This window comes from Micromys minutus (genome assembly GCF_963924665.1).
Source record: "Micromys minutus genome assembly, chromosome: X".
NCBI classification, from domain to species: domain Eukaryota; kingdom Metazoa; phylum Chordata; class Mammalia; order Rodentia; family Muridae; genus Micromys; species Micromys minutus.
Genome location: NC_137970.1, coordinates 103,347,698 through 103,368,885, shown reverse-complemented (window position 1 = coordinate 103,368,885; position 21,188 = coordinate 103,347,698). Strand labels below are relative to the sequence as shown.

Genomic DNA, 21,188 nt, shown 5'->3' with positions numbered 1-21,188 from the left:
TAATATACATTCGTATATATTTTTACAATAATTTTCCATTGGTCAAAGCCTTTCTAGTAGGTATGCTCTTCTTTGTCCTTTTCCCTCCAATCACATAAATCTACTGTTTCCAATATTGCTTTATTTAATATGGCAATAGAATGTAGATTTTGGGAACAACATTGAGGACAAAATTCTTTTGGCTTTTGATGTATTTTGGTTTCTCTTAGGCCACTGTTTTCATATTTAAAACACATTATACAGCACATGGGAATGCTCCTTAGGTGATCTTTATAAGGGCTGCTTTAACTTTCACAGAAATGATTCCTTACTTTTCATAATTACTATATGCGTATAATTTACTTAAGTTGTTCAAGTATAGTAACAAGTCAAACTGTCCAAATTATGGTAAAGACAAGAGTTACTGATAAGCATGGAACTTGATTGCTGTATGGAAGCATACACACTCATATTATTAGAATGTCCTACTAGCTGTCAGCTTTTCTCTTAGTATGACTTATGTCATTGTTTTAAAGAGGGAAAGGAAAACATGGTCTAAATTGTGGAATTAGGTCAAGAGAAACTGTACTGACCTTTCTTATTTAAAACTATTCCGCCATCTACAGAGCAAACATTGAAGGAATTGCCCCCAACACCCAATCCCACTCCCTCTGCAAGTATAATCACTCTGTTAAAGTTTGGTTTTCGTAGCATTCCAGACTCATTTGACTATTTTTTCCATAGGTTAGCCACACCTTCTTACATGCTTGTATGTTAAGCTGTGCCAGGCACTAGAGTAAGATCTCTTGTTTACTCCTCATAATAGTCCTCTAATATAATTTGTTATCACCTCCATTTCATAGGCTCGTCAACTGAGGCTCAAAAAGGTTCAGTCATTCCCTATAGCTCATACAATGTTTGCTTTCCTTGTGAGAGAGTCATCTTACTAATATACCAACTCAGTTACATGTTTGGGTCAACTAATCTATGTATGCAGTAAATACTGAATGTCCATCTTTCCAGTCACAGTGTTTAAAGCTAGATATTTAAACCCATGGATTTTTGTCTTCAGGTACCTGGTACATAAATCTGTGGGACACATGACTTGCCCCAATTCATCTAGTCAGAAAGCAAGTAGAGAATAACTACATTTCAGATGCATTTAAAAAAACTGGGTATGACATCTCTAAGCACACAGGATACTGAGTAACTTGGAACTTTAGAACTAAGTGTTAAAAATATTGTTGCCTCCATGAAATGATGAGTTTGGAATCCCCAGGAATCAGTGCCAGTAGTCATGACCCTGTAATTTGGACATTATATAACTAAGTCCCGAGACATTTGCTTAAAATAATACAAGGACTAGGGATAGAGCCCAGTGGTAGAACACTTACCTAACATGTGTAACACTCTAGGTTTGGCCTCTGGTACATCAAAATTAAAAGTTCTCATTAGAAGGCAGGAACTGCTGTCATCTTACCCAAGGGAGAGGAGACCAAGACAAGAATCAGGACTGAAGCAATAATTTTTTCAGTAAGGGGACTAAGTGATAACAGAGACTTTAGCTCTACAAAGGAGCTTGAATAGAATGCTGTAATGTGCCAAGTGAAACAAGAGCAGGCAGATCCTTGGAAGTCCTTAAGGAGGAAATAGGAAAGCCATATATGAAGAGATATTGTGAAAAAACAAATCAGAATACAAAATTTGAAGAAATGGGTCGTAATGGTAGAAAAAAAAAAGCTGCATGTTAGACAAAACCAAAATCCTACCTATTATGTAACACATTCCACAAGCCTGGCCAATTTCAACGTACACTAGGAAGGGAAATGCCTGTCCTGAGATGAGGTGAAGCGTTTGAGCTACAGGAGTGCCCAGACTCCAACTGTAAAAATGTCAAAGGCTTCTAAAACCATTTGGCAACATTTTCAGGGGTGGAAGCATCAGTGAATTATAGTAATAAACGTGGTAGGGGATCTTAAGGAAGGGAGCAAAAAGAAAGCCTTATTTGAAAATCCTCCATGAATGTATGTGTACACACACACATAGACACATACACACACACATTGACTACAGAAGCATTTAAGTATGTGAACACATGTATACAAAAATGTGGTACAGAGTGTGGCACTGTTGGTGGGTTGATAGGGAGTAAGGACTGTAATGGAAAATCAGAATAAACACACACACATATATAGAGAGAGGGGGTAGGGAGGGAGGGAAGGAGGGGGAGGGAGGGAGAGAGAAGGGAGGAGGGAGAGAAGGAAGTAGAGGGAGAGAGAAGAAGGGAGAGAAAGAGAGAGGAAGGACAGAGGAAGATGTGGCAAAGAGAGAGACTATCTCAAGCTTTTTTTTTTTAAATGTGAGTACACTGTAGCTGTCTTCAGACACACCAGAAGAGGGCATTAGATCCCATTACAGATGGTTGTGAGCCACCATGTGGTTGCTGAGAATTGAACTCAGGACCTCCGGAAGAGCACTCAGTCCTCTTAACCACTAAGCCATCTCTCCAGCCCTATCTCAAGCTTTACAAATTGTTTGCAAAGAAACTGGAGTCTATGACAGAATTTAATCCTCATGACAGCAATGTTTTGTTTTGTTAGTGTTGGAAGAAAGTACTGCTGTAGTCCCTCTTCCTTTAGAAATTCTCCCCTCCCCTCTCCCTCCCTCCCACTCACTCCCTCCCCCTCTCTCCATACTCCCTCTCCCCTCCCCCCCATAAAAATCCTGTGGCAACTCCTTCTCTGGAGGACTTTAAAAATAGGAGTGATGTCATCTGTCTGGAATGGTCTGTGTCAGCACTTGCCCTAGGCAAGGTTGCCACATAGGCACAAAACACCCCCACTCCCATCCCCCCCAGCCAGCATTCTTCCCTCCTATCAGATCTCCCCATGCCCTTTGCACCCCCACATCCAGCTCCAAGCCTGCCCCCCTTTTCTTGGATGGTAACTTTAACTCAATCTCCCACATCAAATCAAACTCGACTTCCTTCAGCCCAGCAGACTTTTCTCCAGGTGCGAGGGGGTGCAATCTGTTTTGCCCTTTGTGGCCTATTTGAGTTTAAAAATAGGACCCTGGTTAACCCAAATGAGTCTTAAATTGGAGCTCTGTGCAATGTAACCAAGTGGAGGGATGGGCAAGGGGAGAGGGTCATATTTTTGGTCACTGAGGGAAGTGTTGGGGAGGTGGGCTGCCTTCCTGGAAACTATTAAATCGCAGATGTAGGCTCTGCTCAACGTGTCACTGCCTTGGGGTGACCTCTGCCCTCTCATGGTTGCTGTTAATTCTATGGCTCAGTGACTTCCAGCTCCACTTCCGTGCTCCGACACCTGGCTTCTCTCTCAGCACTCTGGACGCCCTGTGACTTTGCTTTAACTAGAGGTTTTCAGCAGCATGTCTTTGTGCCTATCAGCCAGGGCCCAATTTTCCCATCAGCATTTTCTCTGCAACAGCGACACTTGGGTTCAGAGATGGTGGCCATTAAAGCCATACTGAGCTCAAAGAAATTTGCACGGAGCCTTCTACAAAGTGCTTGTTCCCAGGGAAGCCTAAGAAAGGCGACACTTTGTGCTCACAGCGTGTGTGGGCTTTATGAAGAAAAAATATGTGTGGCTTATGTGAACAGAATATGCTGCATGCAGGAAAAGCTACGAAATGAAATTTGCTCAAAGAACTCCTATGATGAATTTGGTCAACTTCCTGTTATAACAACAAACACTCAAGGGCCTCTATTTTACTTCCATCTCTGGTTAGACTTAGGGAGTAACAAGGAAAAGAGGCTGCTGGTCCTTGCTATGAAAGAATTTTTCACGAGGGGGAAGGTAGACAAGCACGGTTAGATGTGTCCTCCTGGTTGAGGTAAGCCAGGAAGATTGGGAGCTCAGGCTCTGCCCTTGGCTTAAGCTGCTGCAGATGGATGGTATCAGAAAAGCTTTCCTAGGGCAATGGCATCTGAGCCTGAGTGGGAGTAAGCCAAGCCAAAGAAAGGTGGGGAGGGGACAGGCTGTGGAGAAGGAATGCTGTGAGCAGAGGCACAGAGGCATGAAGCTACTTGACAGGTCGGGGGAACACAAGCAGGCTGGGATTAGTAGAGGGCAATGTGTCAGGGAGCAGGGTCAAGAAATGCAGCTGGAGAAGCAAGCAGGCAGAGCAAGAGGAGAGGGCCACCAGCCTCCCTTCCTAAGCAATGAAGCTCTCTACCCAAAGAACAGCCCCTGAAGGATTTGAAGCAGGGCTGTGGTAGGGTCAGATTTACATCTTGCTTAAACAGTCATGTCAGTTTGCAAGCTGCCTGGGATAAATGAATTAAGGACTTTTATGAGACAGATGAATATGTAGATCTAGCCATAGTTTCGTACAAGGTTATCCCCATTCATCTGAGGAGTTTTTAGTGATGTGGCTAAAACCATCTGAAGAGAGATGTGCATCTGGGTCTGTAAAGTTCTCAGCATCTTTAGGGGTGTGCAGGTCTAAATGGTGGGGCTTGAAGAAAAGCTTTTCTTCTGCGCTTTATCATGCTTTCTCTGTTCGGAACTCAAACTGGGCCATAATCTCTTTGTTTTATTTAGCAAAAATCATCTGGAAAGGCGCTCTTTAACCTGAGCTGCGGCCATCTCAATCTTGCTGAAAAGGAGTATTTTGGATTAGAATTCTGCAGCCATTCTGGAAATAATGTAAGTGGCTTTCACTACAGGGTTCCGTGTGTCTGGAAATACTTCCAAGTGCAGTTTGCCCCTAGGTATGTAAGGCTCGATCCCAGATTAAAAATGTAAAACTTGTTTGTACCTTACAAAATAATTGTGTTTAAAACTATCTTCCTATCTCCTGCTTTGTGTGTTGTGTTAGCTTGATTTGCCAAACCATCTTCTGCCTCATGATCCATTTCTCTTGCTCTTTGACCAACTATCAAAGTCTTATCTACTTCAACCTGTTGGACCTCAACCCCCAGAGTTAAGACTCTTGACCTCATAAGTATTTATGGAGATTTCTTTTCCTGTTTTTTGGGCCCTAACTTTCACAAGGTTCTTCGGCCACATCCCACCTTGGCATATCTGTAATCTGGCACTTTCCCAGAAAGGGTCATTATTAAGTGGGCATTGGCTGAAGTCAGGGTAAGGGTAGTGGAAATATATATACTACATATATGTGAAATCAAATGCCTTTAAGAGTCTTTGTAGCCACTCAAGAGCCTCACCCATGCCATATTTAGCATCCTATCGAAGCAGGGGAGTAGGGATTGAAATGTCAACAACATAGAGTTTATAGAGCAACAGGCGTATTATGAGGGGGATGATTGAGAATATCGAAGGTGTGTCATCATGTCTGTTCATGTCCAACTCTCTTTAGAAGTCTAAATAGTCCTGGTGTTTGTTCATTTGACATTGACCTTTATCAGGTACCAGAAAAGAAAGAAAAGGGCTGTGCTCACTGCTGCTGTATTTTACTGATGCTATTACAGGTTTGGTTGGAACTTCTGAAGCCCATAACGAAGCAAGTAAAAAGTAAGTATGGAAAAATCACTCGAGAATTGGGGCCTCAGTTTATGCTTGAGAAATACTCCTATAGCCCCATGCAATTCTTCGCCTGACTGAGAGAGAGAGGGAAAGAGGGGGCTTGGATAGATTACATCAGCCCTTCATCTGTCCAGTAAGTTTAACAATAGAGAACACTGTCTTAATTTTGATGGGGATGAAGAAAGATGCTCATACTGCTGGATCTTGGAGTCCATCTGAAGAGCTCTGGTAATTATGTCACCAGCAGATTGCGTGCTTTTCACTCCCTGATGCTGTGAATCTTCAAGCACCCTTAATGACAATCTACAATAATGTTCACCTTCTGTCTGAAGAGTCTTTCAGGTCATCACAAGCCTTGCCATTATGTTCAAATGACTCCTGTATTTCATACTCTGGAACATGGCTTCTCACATTTCCATGTGTATTAAGGTTGATTTGGATTTCCTGTTAAAATGGAGACAGATCACTGGACTTCATTCCTAGGGCAAGCGTCCAAGGACATGCACATTTAACTAGTTCTATAGGTATTTCTTTTGCAAGTAGGTCTTAATTAACACTTGGGGAGACTTTGCTTCAGTGCCTCTTCCTCCTTCCTTGCTGTACTCTGCCCTTCAAAAGTTGACGCATCCTGTGACTCTGCCTCTCCCAACTCTGTGATTATATCACATAATTCCGTTAGCTTCTGAACTGATTTCCTCCAATTAAGCATCTATATTACTCTCCAAGGGACTGAGTGAAATATACAACCCAGACCACATCTCTCTCCTGCTTAAAATACTTCCATGGCTCCCTAATTACCTTTAAAGTTCAACCTTATTAGCATGGTATGCTAAGCTCTGGACTTTATCTTAAGTGCTTTGTCCCTGCCACTAACCATTTCAGTGCCTGCCCCTGGTAGCCTACTTAGCTGTCAACTCCTCGAGGAAGGCTTCCTCAGCCTAGGCTCTGTGGCACTCAAATTGGTCTGTTTAATTATTTGTCTCTCTGATGAAATTGGGAGCATTTGAGTATCTTTTAGCTTCCAGCATTGGCTTAGAACAATACCCGCACATGACAGGCAACCAGAAAAGATATATTGACTAAATGACACTGTTGCTACTTGTGTGTGGTTACTTTCGATCTAACAAAATTTTATTTTATTTTATTTTATTTTTGCTGGTGTGAAAATATACAGATTTTTTTTTAGGGATACATTTTAAGATTGATAGAGACATTGGTCCATATTGTTTCTCATTCCTTTTATTTTAACTGTAATTTTTTTTAAAAAGCCTATTTTTAATGGTGGTTCTTAAATGTTTTTCCCTCCTTTTTGGTTCACCACCCACCAGAGGTAGTGGAGAAGAAAGGATATGTGGGAAGTGGACCTGTTTAGAAAGGTTCTTTGGAGCAACTCCTATCTGTGTTGTCAGGAAATCAGCAGTTCAGTTTATGGATACACCACAGTCTAGTTTGGTAGAGTCGGGATAGCAAACACGAATCAGCAGTGGTTAGAGACAGCCAGGTCTCAGCCTCAGCAGGAGGGACCTGGAGGGTCTCCAGGAGAAGGTCTCAGCTGTGCCTCTCTCAGTGAAGGGAAGATCAGTGAAGAAGCCAAGACCAACAAGCATCGTACAGCTAGGTCTATAAGCAAGCCTAGCTCAGCCTCCGTCACTGTCCGTCAAGTCCTATTTTACTCCCTCCAAACATCACATGTCCTCCATGGGTCTCGCCTCAGCAAGTGCGTTTCTCAGCTGACATCACTCTGTCAATCAGCCAAAGTCTGAGGAAGCTGCAGCACACCACCAGAAGTTTTTTTTTTCCTTTTTGTTTGTTTGTTTATTTGTTTTTTTTTTTTAAGCGTGTTTCACTCTCTGGAGTCTTGATGAATGGAGCACAACTACACAATGTAAGGCAGATCAATACATGTTGTGTGTTGTTAGGGGAGAATCCTTCATCACGTATCCTTTCACGTGTTTGCTTTAGCAGAACATCCTCATTCCTGTGTCTGCTTCAACCAAATGTTCCTTAACCTTTCACTGTGTCCACTTCAGGAAAACACTCCTTCACATGTTGGTCCCAGCGCAACAACATCCAACACAACTGACTTTCCAAAGAACCCTTAAGTTTCCACTTCAGTTTATGAAACTTTGAAGTGCTTGCACTGAAGCTGGGCTCTTTTCTCAGGCAGGATTGAACAGTCATAGACAGTGAGTTGTGAATAATCTTTCTGAACGACTCACTTCTCACTTCTTAAGAAAGGACAGAATGGGCCTCACATGGGCACATCTTTACAAAAGAAACTCAATGTGAGAAGGAATGGGAAATAGAGATGAGTTGCAAGACTTTCTGAATTACTCTACACATAGCAGCACAATCCCAAAATAATAACAGTAAACATGTGAAAAACTGAAATGTAAAATAAGTCTATGGAAAGTAATGGAGATGGAAGGGAAGTGGAACATTGTGTGTGTGTGTGTGTGTGTGTGTGTGTGTGTGTGTGTGTGCGTGCGCGCGTGAGTATGCATATGAAGTTATTTTAACTGTTGCAATGAAAATTTAAATAAAACTTATGGAGATATTGTGTTTTAAGATCCTAAGGAAGTTGTTTTCAAATTTATGGTGAAATTTTTCCCAGTGGACCCTGGACATCTTCGGGAAGAACTCACAAGGTAAAGTGTTTCACTGTGCTGAATGATGTTAGTAGAGAATCCCCATGCTCCAGCTATTGATAAAAGAAGGGTTCTGATTCCCCTTTTCATGTCACTCTCTGATAGAAGATGTGAGAGCCTAGACAACTGTTCTCAGCCTGAGAGTCATGACCCCTTTAGGAGCAAATGACCCTTTCACTGGGGTCACCGAAGACCATTGGAACACACAAGTATTTACACTGCAATTCATAACAGTAGCAAGATTACAGTTATGGAGTAGCAGTGAAAATAATTTTATGGGTGGGGGGGTCTCCATAACATGAGGGACTGTATGTAGGAAAGGGTCACAGAATTAGAAAGGTGGAGACCCACTGGGCTATAAAGAAGGAGAAGCTGGCTGCATCCTCCAAATGTCAACCTTTCCAAGTTTCAGAACTAAGAAGGGATGGCATTCTAGAATCAGTGGCTTGGTTCAGTAATGGCTACAACAGTGCACATGCACTGTGTCACACCATCTGTGATTTAATCAGCATAGAGTCGAAGACAGCCGCTGCTTGTGATCATTGAAAATGAATATCCATATGGATGTATCCCATAAGCAGAAAGGGAAACATTTGTAATAGCGGTATATCCTTATGGACAGAAAAATGACACTGCCATTCTAACACTCCCCCCACTAAATTTATTCTGATAAGTTGACACTGACACACATAACAAGGGTCTAGGAAATATTCTTTTATAAAAAGATTTATTTATTTATGTATATGAGTACACTGTAGCTGTCTTCGGACACACCAGAAGAGGGCATTGGATCTCATTACAGATGGTTGTGAGCCACCATGTGGTAGCTGGGAACAGTCAGTGCTTTTAACTGCTGAGCCCTCTAGGAAATGTTCTTGTCTAACTCTTTTAAATTACAGATAGGGAATGTGTCCTGGAAGCTAAAGTTGATTGACTTACAAACCAGAGTGGTTGAGAGTTAATCTACTTGGCATCTGACCCTTCCTCATGGAGCACATTGACTTATTCCTTTGGTGTGAGATCTTTGCACAGGTAGTCTTCTTCCCTCCCCCAATTCTCCCAAAGTCTGTTTGTTGTCATCCACTTGCTGAGATAACTCGCTGTGTAGATCACTATGTATTCAGTAACCCTGCAGCAACAACCAAAATGGCTAATGCTTACCTTTTATAGAAATTACAGTTATGCCTTGTTTGGGGCAAATTCAGGGAGTGCTGAGAATATTATATAAAAATAACCATTTTCACTGAATTATATTTTCAGTACATTAGAGACACACACAATTTGAAAGGACATGACACTTAAAGCTTTCATGAACTGAATAATTGCTTGACAAGTTTCTTCAGAGCAAATTTTCATATATTACTTGGAACTAGCTATTTTTTTTTTACTACATTAATTGTCTTCAGGGAATTAGCTACTAAACAATCCACCTAGAACTTAATCTAGAAAATTTTATTTTGTACAGGGAAATACTCAGTCGATAATGCCTGTTTTTGCACATATAAAAGAAAATACTGAGACTGGTTTTTGTTCTGGACAAGAAAGCAGATAATATGAACGTATACACTTATTCGCCAAAAAGTGGGCTCTGGGACTGGAGAGGTAGTTTGGTGGTACTTGCCACACAAGTATGAGGCCCTGAGTTCAAATTTCGGCAACTCACATAAAGCTGGGAATGGGGCACGTCTGTGATCTCAGTGCTTCTGAAGTGAGCTGAGAAGCTTGCAACCCAGCTAAGTTGATGTACATAGTGACAAATGACAAAGAAATCCTATTTTACATAAGGTGGAAGGCAAGGATGGACACCCACGCGCATACACTCACTCACACACACACACACACACACACACACACACACACACACTCACACACACAAATAAATTCTTCTTTACTAAGGCCTTAAGTGTGGCAAGTGTTCAATTTGTCCGAGCCCTAAGCACAAACCTGCATTTGTTCCTTGATGAAGCACTGAGTGCACCAACCATTAGTTTCATAGTTATTATTTGTAAAATACTGATTTGGGGTCTGGTTGTTAATAACATGGAGATCCAGGCAAGGAAATAAGTTGGGCACAAGCATGGATTGATGCCTTAATTCCTGAAATATGCTCTTTCAGTAGGTATGCTAGACTCCATCCAGATGTTAAGGTCTAGCCATATTTTCAGGATCTTAGAGTAATATCACCTGGTCAGAATGTCTTGGCTCCTTTCTGGATATCGTTATAAAATACAGTGATTGTTCTTGCTTCACTAAAACTTGTCACAGCTCTGCCTACTTGTTAGTTCTTTGTGTCCCCCAGAATCTGCTCACGCTTGCTGAGGCTCCCATTTCTCTAGCTCAGGATGTGGTTGTCTCTATGGCAGAAACCACCAGAAGAGGATTGGCCAGGTCTCTTGAGCTGGCAACAGGCTACAGTCAGGGCAATTTCTAAGTTATAGAACCTGCCAATGTGCGGGGTCAGCTGGGTTGTGGGCTGGCATTGGCTTGCGATGGAAGCAAAGCCTACGTATGATTCGCCACCCCTGAAAAGGCCCCTGACTGACTGGATGCTGTTCCTTCTTTAAATTATCTTGGGTTTGGGGGAAAGAAAAGTTTTCTTCTGTATTCCTGCTTCTTTTCTGAGAACTTTTCCTCAAATCTTTTGCAGGTATCTTTTTACTCTTCAAATAAAGAAGGATTTGGCTCTGGGAAGGCTTCCATGCAGTGAAAACTGTACAGCTTTAATGGTGTCCCACATCTTACAATGTAAGTATCAAACCTCTACTTCTCAGTCCATTCACCAGGGGGAGAGCCAAGTGAAGGGGGCAAGCACCTCCAATTTGCCTGCCTAGCACTGTATTCAGCCTTAAGAGGAGAGGGTGTCTGGTTCAGATAGAGTGAAGTTGTTCTTCATTGCATTCATTGAGATCTGAATCACATCCTGTTTTACTACCTCACCATTACTGCAAGGCAGACTCCTTTATTTCTCTTAGTCTCAATGTCCTTGTATTGAAATAGTGACAAGAGTACCTTCTCATAGAGGTGCTTCTGATGATTCGAACTGTAGAATCTGCTGATTTTCTCCTATCTCAGTCTATCTACCCTGCAGTCTCTGTCCTTTGTCATGCTGTCCAGGAACCGGCTTTAATAGTTTTTGCCATGAATTTGACCAAGTAGTCCGTCTGCATGTTCTAGGACATACCTCAGTTCCATATTTCTTGCAGCATAGTTCCAGAGAATAAATCATGGGATGGAGAAGATGAAAAGAGGCTGAAAGGATAAAAGGTACCAGGCATATTTTAGTGTTCCCCAAGGGTTGGCAGCCAAGTAGCTTGCCTTGAAGGAACACTGAAGGTAGTCTAGAGGAGGCCTAGGGAACAGTGGGGGCCTGCCTGGGCGGGAGTTACCCAGAGCAGACTATGATGCTCCTACAGTCTGTAGAGGAGGGTCTAGGTAGCAGGAGATAACATCTCTTCTAAGGCCAGCTGGACTTTCTCATTTTGGAGAGGCCTCCCAAGAATACCCTGTTCCATGATAGTCCTGAAGAATCATAACTTCAGCTTTTTGTTTATTTCATAAGTTCTCTCTTGACCTTTGTTCATTACCTTTCTCCTGGTCCATAAATGGTAGATTTCAGATTTCACTGAGAACAACAGAATGAAGTGCTTGAATCGGGACCACACCCTAGGCAGTGTATTGAGTGACTACCAATTGGCACAAGAGAGCTCCAGGGTCTCAGGAAGAGAGCAGATGGAAAAAGCTGGAAGAACCAAGGAAAGCTGATGGAGGAGGTGGTAACTGTACTGGAGCTTAAAGGGATAATGAGAATTCGATGTGATGGTAGGCAGAGAATGCATAAAAATTGTGGTAGTACAAGAAACAGTGCATACAGGGCTTGAAATATGACTACACATAGCTCAAAAATAGTGTCTATCTAGGAGACATGGTGGCAAATGGAGCATCATCTTGAAAGGTCTTGAATGCCAAGACCACTGGCCATGTGCCCAATGTCATACTTGGCACTGAGATGTGGGACATGGAGTAGGGCAGGTAGGAGGGACATCCTTCTCCACTGGTTACCTCTTCAGACAGCAGTTGAGAGACTGGGACTCCAGGTGACCTCTTTGAATCAATTTTATTCTTAACAGATCTGCCTTATTGAGGTGGGAATTGCCTAGTGGCCATTTCAGGTATAGCATAGAATGCTGCTTTTCCTGAGGATATGTGGTCAACAGAAGTTTATTTTATGGATAAAAGGCTGTGGTTTTAGTGAGTTAGTGTTTCACAATCAGTTCCAGTCAGACTCAAAGTCATGTGAAGAATCACAGCCCAATTGCTCACTTACCTATCCATTCATTCACCTGTTCAGTAGGTGTTGAATGCATGCTATAGGCTAGACATTCAGGAACCTGAGTATTCTGGTCCTGCCATTTAAGTACTTACACCTCTTTAAAGTGCCTCTAGCTAGATAGTCCTTATGAAATGTGATTTGCATAATTCAAATGAATCTTCCTTCTTAGAAACTCGTAGTATAATCTTTCATTGTCATTCATTAAGCAGCAGAAATAATACCAAGCAAGCACCACTGTGTTAGAGTCTGTTTCATTGAGAGCATAGCAGTGAGCCATAACCCTTGTCTTCATGGAGCTAGCGTTTGGACCGCACAAGAGAGTCAGAGAATGACCAAAATAATGATGGATGTTAAGAAGCGTAAGAGCAAGAGAGAAAAATAGAGCAGAGAAGGGAGATGGAGGGTTCGGGTGTGGGTATTGAGTATTTCATTACGAGGAGGGCAAGCATATTGGAAGGGTGTCAGTTAATATAACGTTTGAAGGAGGCAAGGAAGTAAAGCATGGAGCAAGGAGAGGTCCACACACCTGGAATAGTCAGTGAAAAGGGCCAGAGGGGAGAAAGAACATGTCTGAGGCATTTTAGAAACATCAAGAAATTTTTGTGGCTGGCCAGAGCCTTAGTGAGAAAGGAGAGAGGAGTTAAAGCACATTGAAGACCTAGAACGTGGCCCTAAATGAGATGGGGAGCCATAGAGGCAAGATACTGAGGAATGAAAGAAAGAGAATTTATTTTTAATCATCAGAAGCACCTCTGTAGTAAAGGATTCTTGGCCTCTATTTTAAATATAGGAACATAATCCAAATTCTGTTTTAAGAGAATCATATTGGCTGCTTTGGTAAAACTATAATGTAGAAAGTAATGATGATTTTAAGCAGAACAATAAGATCCTAGGAGAGATGATGCGAGTTGGACCAGAAAGGCTGCCCTTTGGGCATAGCATTTGTCACCTTCTGCTACTGGTGGTACCAATTTTCTTGCTAAATTATCATAGTAGTACATGGATAGGAAATGAACACAATCTCATGTGTTCTTACATTTTCCTTTTTGTCGTGCTAAGGTTTTGTTCTTATGAAATCAAAAGATGCACACACATGTTGCATGTGCACATGTGATGGCTCTATTGACATATAATTTACATGCTGTAAAATTTACCCATTTAAGATGCACAAAACAGTAATATTTTGGTAAATTAATGTCCATAGTTCAGTTTTAGAACATTTCTATAATGTCAATAGAAACTTTTCAGGACTGGGGGTGTCACCTGGTTTGTAGCTTGCTTGCCTACTTGCCAGAAGCCCTGGGTTTTATCTTTAGCACTGCATAAAACTGAGCGTGATAGTGTATTCCTGTGATCCTGGCACAGGGCAGGCAGAGGCAAGAGGATCAGGAATTAAGTCTATCTTCAGCTAGATAATGCCTTCCAGGCTGCCTTGGGCTATATAAGACCCTGTCTTAAAAACAAACCTGAGGGTGATGGGCACTTCTCCCTAATTCCATCTTGGGAGACAAAGGTAGGTAGATCTCTGTGAGTTCAATTTTCATGCCAGCCTTCTCTTCACAGCAAGTTCCAGGCCTGCCTCAAAAGAGAAAATGAGAGAAAGAGGGAGAGGGGAAAAGAGGGAGGGAGGAAGGGAAGGAGGGAGAGAGAGAAAGGGAGAGGAAGGGAAAGAGATTCTTTGCTATGCTCTACTCAAGTTCAGGAAATTACTGATTAAATTCTTGTTTCTACACTTCTGTTTGATTTTATTGACATTTCATAGAAGTGGAAAGATTATAAGTGTGATCTTTTGCATTTAGCTTTTCCATTCAATACAGTGGGGTTTTTTTAATCTATGCAGATCCCAGTTTATTCATTTCTATCAGTTAATAATATTCCATTTATTACACTTTATCCATCTAGTTACTTTGTCATGGGTAGTTAAGCAAGTTTCTAGTTTAGGTATAAAGAATAATAGTATATATGTTAGCATAGAGTTTTTTTTAAATAGATATATGCATTTTTCCTCTTGTGTGGGTTCTTAGAAAGCTGTTGCCCAGTTGTGTGATACAGTTTTATAACTATACTTTTCAATGACAATTAACTTAACAAATTAATGTATTTCACTGTGTTATTTCCAAGTATGCATATATAATTCTTTGACCAAAAATGAATGAAACTTCTAGCTTCCCCCACCTTCCCTAACACTTGGTATTATCTTATGGCTATTTTAGTACATATAAAGAGATATCTCATTATTTGTTTAACTATCATTTTTCTTTATAATTAATTATTATTATCATTTGTTATTTTATACATGTACACAACGAAGTATAGGCATACCCTATTGATTTCCAACTCCAATTACTCTGCATCTTACAAAATGTTCCCCTCCCAACTTTAGGTCTTCTTTTCTTGTTTTGATTTGTTTTTCATAATCTAGTTTTTAACAAATCAACGTAGTACTGCCCCCATGTCCATGAATATTGGGGCATCCACTGGAATATGGGAAACTTTCCAGTGGCCACACTCTCAAAGAAGAATGAGTTTCCCTTATCCAGCAGCTATTAACTTCCAGTAGCTCCCCCAGTAAAGCCTGGGGCCAAGACCACCTACCCTACTTGTACCAAAGCTTTTGCTCATTTGATCTTGTGCAGGCAATCATAGGTGCTGTAAGTTCAAGCTTTGTTGTGTCCAGAAGACAGCATTCCATCCTCCAGCCCTTTTATTCTCTCTTCCTCCTTGTTTCCTATTCTTCGATGTTTCCAGAGCCATGGTGATGGTGGTGGTGGTTACAATATTCCACTTTGGGCTGAGCACCCAATTTATTATTTACAACACTTTGAAAAATTACTAATCTCTGCATGGGCAGTTGCCCAATGCAAAAGGAGGCTTCTCTGACCAAAGTTGAGGACAGGTGTATGGATATAAATATTCTTTTTAAAGATTTATTTATTTATTCTATATAAGTACACTGGAGCTGTCTTCAGACATACCAGAAGAGGGCATCAGATCTCATTACAGATGGTTGTGAGACATCATGTAGTTGCTGGGAATTGAACTCAGGACCTCTGGAAGAACAGACAGTGCTCTTAACCTACAAGCCATTTCTCCAGCCCCTAAATAAAATTTTAAACTCCATTATTCTCAAAATCAACCAATTTTTTTTCTCAGTGCCCTCAAATTCAACCTTTCCATTGGATTTTAAAATCGGTTTTTTTTTCCCCCAAAGCAAAACAAAACAAATTCTGATAGCCACAAATCATTCTTCTCTTCATTTTTTTCTAGATCTTTTTGAGATTTATCTTTTAGTATTAGGTCCCTGATCCATTTAAGTTCACTTTTGATAGGCTTGTGTAGTGTGCTACATGAGGCCACAGGTAAACTGTCAACTATTTAGAAAAGACAGAAGGACTTGTCTACTAGGGATTCTGATATTATTGCTGGCTATTTACTATGTACAGGCTGATGCTTTGACTGTATCTGGCTTGCATCATAGTATTGTTCTCTTGTAGATTTCCATTTGTCCTAGAACACTTCATTGAAAAGATTTTTAGTTTTTCATTGCACTATCTTGGCATCTTTGTCAAAAAACAATTCTGAAAGTTTGTTTCTTGACCCCCGCATACTACACTGTTCTCTACGGGTTTCTGGAAATTTTCTAAATGAAACAGTTCTATCTTTAACTTTACACTACAAAACTTTTATGTATCCTTTTCTTGTCTGATTGCAGTTACTACACCCTCAATTACAATGCTGAGTAATGTGGTAAAAGTAGGCATGTTTATCTTATTCCAGACTTTAAGGGAAAGTCCCAATTCTCTCACCATGTGATATGATCATATTTCAGCTACAGGCTTTTCATAATATATATTAGGGTGAACACGGTTCTTTCAGTTCCTTATTTATACAGTGTTTTAGCAGTTTACATATATTTTTCTTAATATGAAAGCACCCAGGATCCCACAGAGTACATTACTCTTAAAGACTACATATAGCCTAGCATATATTATATATATATTTATGTATGTTATATAATATGTGTGTGTGCATGAAATATCAAGGAGGTCATGAATTTGAAGGAAAGTGGGAAAAGGTATGAGAGGTGAAATGGAAGGGAAAATGTTCTAATTATGTTATGATCTAAAAACAGAAGAATGTATATGAATAAAAGGGATGGCTATACTTCTTAACCCCTCTGTCCTAGATTAAACATCACAATGGAGAACAAAGTTTTCTAAACTTTGACTTTAGAAGAAATAATCAGAAGGTAATGCCTGTGAATTTTAGACACACAGAAGAACAACTACAAGGAAAAAAGTCAAAGCAGTCTGTGGCCCTTTACAGAAGTAGGAGACAGGTCTAAGTACGCAGCAGCTACACGGGTTTAATTTGGTAATGGTTGTCTCTAGTAATAAACTGGAGACATCTAAAGGAAAGTAAATTAGGTTCATAGATAAACTGCCAGCTACTGGCAAAGGATTATTTGTCTATTGGGGACTCCTGGAGATTTACAAAATGCCCAGACTACAGAGTTGTGACTTGGTTATAGCTAGCTTGCACAATAGTTAATGATTTAAACTTGGCTTATGATAATGGGCAACCATAGTAGAACTAGGTTTGGCTATATTAGTTTTTACCAGGCTTCTCATAGGAAAGTGCCAGAAACTGGGTCGTTTAAATGAGAAAAACAAAACAACAACAATAAAAAACAATTTCTCACCATTCTGGATGCTGGAAATCTAAGATCAAGGTGTTGGCAGGTTTGCTTAATTCCAAAGCCTCCCTCCTCAGCTTGATGAAGGCAGTCTTATTACTCTGTCTGCACATCACCATGTGTACTCATACCTAGAGTTCTTGCATGCCTTTTTTGCGGTTTTTAAATAGATACTAGTTAGGTTGGGCTACAGCCCTCTGCTTGTGTTCTCAATAACAACATAAGTCCTCAATAAAGTCGCATATTATGGCACCAGGGGTAGGATTTCAACTTACTAATTTGGGAAAGACAAAATCCAGTCTGTAATGGGGGGCTAACTGAAAGTAGTAGGCAAAAGTACAAAGAAAGTATAGAGGATGGCAAACCTGACAAAATATTCAACTGTGATTCTGGAGCTTTTAAGGTCTAGTTTAGGTGTATAATCCATGATACAGATTGGGACTTCCCAAAAAATTCACTGCTATTATTTAAGAACAAGTCTGTTGGTGTTCCACTGGACAAACACAAATATAAACACAGCACAAGGTAGGAATTGGGCCATAAGGATTCACCAGCTGTGGAGAAACGGCTGTTTGGGGGAGATTTCTTGGGTTGTACATTGTTCAATTCTTCAATGGAAATGTGAAAAAAATGCCACTCTTCTATTGTACAGCAGAATTAGGAGACTTCCATGAAGAAACAGTTAGGATGCATCTGGTGCAAACCCAGTACTTACCAAACCAAGTCTGTTTACAGAGCAAGATCATGCAATTTCATCAGCAGCACATGTAAGTACTTTTACCTGGCACCTCTTTCCCACTGACAGACACTAAAGTTAGGGCAGATGCTTAAAAGCAAAGCATTTAAGTCTGAGAATCTTCAGCTCCTTGTGGGACTCCTTATGTGTTTGAGTCATTAATCCTTTACTCTCTGCAGAGGCCGGAGCCCAGCTGAATCAGACATTCTGTTACTGGACATAGCAAGGAAGCTGGATATGTATGGCATCAGACCACAGCCCGCCAGTGATGGTGAAGGAATGCAGATCCACCTGGCTGTTGCTCACATGGGAGTACTGGTGTTACGGGTAACAACTCTTTCCCCACAGTGTGGTGGGGGTGATAGTGTGATTTCAGCTTGAATATAGGTTCCCCAGATAAGGCTTTGCCTTACCACCAACCAGAAGGGAAATGGTAATTGTAAAAACAAAACAAAACAAAACAAAACAAAACAAAACAAAAAAAAAAAAACCCAACTCTGTGCATAAACCCTCTTCCCGCAACGTGCTTTGGATCTGTGTGCAGTCAGTAATGTTCTGTCTGGATTTTGAGGCCAGGGCACTTTGGATCAGGCCAGTATGGTGAAGTGAAAAAGAAGCTCTTAGAGACTGTTGATTCAGATATCCAAAAACAATAGGTGCTAGTACTTTGCAGATTGCTAAGAGTCACCTTAAGTGATCCAAGCTATGATATGCCCTTACTCATTACTCGTGACATTGGAAGGGAATTACTGCTGGCTCTTTCCAGCAGCTGTTTCTGATCACCAGATCATTGTTTTCTCTGGATTTCGTATTTCAAGGTAGAAATCAACTTGAGGTACCATTGTCTTCTATTATCATTCTCCCCCCGTCACCCCAGTTCTTCTAAGCAATTCTGACTTTCCCTGTCTGCTTAAACAAATGTTGTGTAAAGGAGCTAGAAATGGAGTTGCTGCCATCAGAATATTGTAGAGTGTGTGCTATCATTGCTGGTGAGAAGTTTGGTGATGCAGAAGGCATTTGGAGCAGGGGGAGAAGGAAGCCACCCAGGAATGAGGGTGCAGATTGAGGCCGAAGTTTGGACTGATGGGAAGAGAGGTGGCTGTATATTGAACAGCAAACCCCAAGCCAGCTAGTGGGTAAATGAGACAGCAGAATAAGTGGGCATTTCTCTTTAGCACATGTGGAAACAGGGAGGGGTGAGATTTCAGAAGCCGTTATAGCGATCCATTCTGCTACAGTCTCACTAGACTGCCTTAGGTCCCCAAGATGCTCCTTCTTGCTTATAGCCTGGAGGAACTGCAATGCTTGAGGGAAAGCTCTGATTACTTTCCCAGGATCTATCTGGGTAAGGGAGAGTCTTAGATTATCTTCAGGAAGAGTATTTCCCATCATACCTCTACTATGGCACAACCCGACTTATGCTGACATGTTCTGAAACTGACGATGTGTTGTTTCCTGATAGGGGAACACAAAGATTAATACTTTCAACTGGGCTAAGATTCGTAAACTGAGTTTTAAGAGAAAGCATTTTCTCATCAAACTTCACGCTAACATTTTGGTGAGTACATGTCTAATAAGTGGTATTTCTGGTCACTTGGAATTTTGTAATTGCTCGAAAATCGGTCTGAATACAAATGTTGAAAGGTGTCTAGCCTTCTGGGTTGATAGGATACCTCTTTGTCCACTATATAAACTGAGGAGACAGTGCTGGAGAGATGGCTCAGTGGTTAGAGCACCGACTGCTCTTCCAGAGGTCCCCAGTTCAATTCCCAGCAACCACATGGTGGCTCACAACCATCTGTAATGGGATCTGACGCCCTCTTCTGGTGTGTCTGAGGCCAGCGACAGTGTACTCATATACAAAATAAATAAATAAATATTAAAAATAAACTGAGGATACATTTAATGATGGTTTAAAGGCAAAACACTATGGCATCTGATTTGCACTTCAGAATAAATGATACTATAGAAAATGAGGTAGCTGGGCTGAAAGGCAAGTCTCAGTGGATATCATTTTTTGAGGAATCTAATGAGTCAAATGGGGTCACCAGATCTAGAATTAGGATAATAATTATTCGATGGCCACTTTTTTTATTTTAAAAAGTACCACTAACTTCCCTTAAGTAGAAACTATTGGCCATCAGCCATATGCTTAGGCTGAGCTTAATGTACTCATATAAGCAAAACAAGGAATTCTTTGGTGACTTTTCACTGCACGAGGTAAGAGAAAAAGGTGTTAGAAAAGATGTTTTAACAACTAACCGTGAATGGAAACTACTACACATGTATTAATAATTTGAGCCTATAGAAGATCCAATTTGGACTATATTGCCTGGATCTTAGTAGTGTGCAAAGGTGTTCATTTGAATCATTCACGGGGCCAGATCTAGTGTAAACCTTCTGGAGAGGCTTACAGGTTATATGCAGGAACCTAGAAAGGGGGGAGAGAAGGGAGCAGTCAGCTCAGAGAGCTGGTAGGGCTGTTGAAAAGTAGGCTGGGAACATGTCACAGAGCCTTGGTCCAGTGAGGCTATGTGGTAATTCCGAGTGGGTAAAGCTTGTACTTTAGAAGTGCAAATCCAAGTTCCCCTCGGACACATTAAAATAGAGACTATGTCATGAAAGAAAACCAAAGCACTGTGGAATAAGAGAGCATATAGAGGAAAGTGTATTTCTACCTGGGTCACTGAAAAGACTTGTATGTATGCAATCATCCTACAGAGGAAAGGAAATCTTTCCCTCTCCTTTCCTATTTGTTATTTATAATATTTTCGCCCCTTGAAATGAAGCCCTTTGATGGTCATTTTAGCCTCACTTACTTCATAAAATGCTTCTGGAAGCAAAGAGGCAAGGCAGAAAAGCATGTAAGGGGAAGGGAGTGTGTAAAGCAAGTCTGGCTTCTAAGATGAAGCTTGCATGAGTGGAAGCTGTACTGAGCTTCGGGAGGCTGCCAGTCATTTGGTTTCATTGGCTGTGAAGCCAATGGGGAGCTAAATGGAAAATGAGATGCTGCACGGGCTACTGTGACTGGTGGTTTAGAAGGCACTGAGATCAGAAGGTCTTTGGTATTCTTGCAGGATGTTATGCTTGATAGAAAATCATTTTTACAGGTGTTGTGCAAAGACACTCTGGAGTTCACCATGGCCAGCCGAGATGTATGCAAAGCATTCTGGAAGACTTGTGTGGAGTACCATGCTTTCTTTAGGCTTTCTGAGGAGCCCAAATCAAAGCCAAAAACACTACTCTGCAGCAAGGGTTCCAGTTTCCGCTACAGGTAATTATACACCTC

The 21,188-nt window shown here is 41.1% G+C and overlaps 1 protein-coding gene across 2 annotated transcripts in view; it reads left to right on the top strand.

Annotated features, from left to right (window-relative positions):
• The window catches only part of FRMD7 (FERM domain containing 7), a gene marked incomplete at both ends in the record, with an annotated part of 54,363 nt that overhangs the window by 29,685 nt on the left and 3,490 nt on the right, over positions 1 to 21,188 (top strand). Inside the window, 8 exons of one of the 2 annotated variants that reach the window (XM_080910537.1) lie at positions 4,545 to 4,649; positions 5,435 to 5,477; positions 8,059 to 8,137; positions 10,785 to 10,882; positions 17,816 to 17,930; positions 18,079 to 18,226; positions 19,362 to 19,457; positions 21,010 to 21,173. In XM_080910537.1, coding sequence (XP_080766663.1) covers positions 4,545 to 4,649; positions 5,435 to 5,477; positions 8,059 to 8,137; positions 10,785 to 10,882; positions 17,816 to 17,930; positions 18,079 to 18,226; positions 19,362 to 19,457; positions 21,010 to 21,173 — 848 coding nt within the window. The remainder of the gene's footprint in view (positions 1 to 4,544; positions 4,650 to 5,434; positions 5,478 to 8,058; positions 8,138 to 10,784; positions 10,883 to 17,815; positions 17,931 to 18,078; positions 18,227 to 19,361; positions 19,458 to 21,009; positions 21,174 to 21,188) is intronic. The other variant, XM_080910536.1, reaches the window with a different exon arrangement.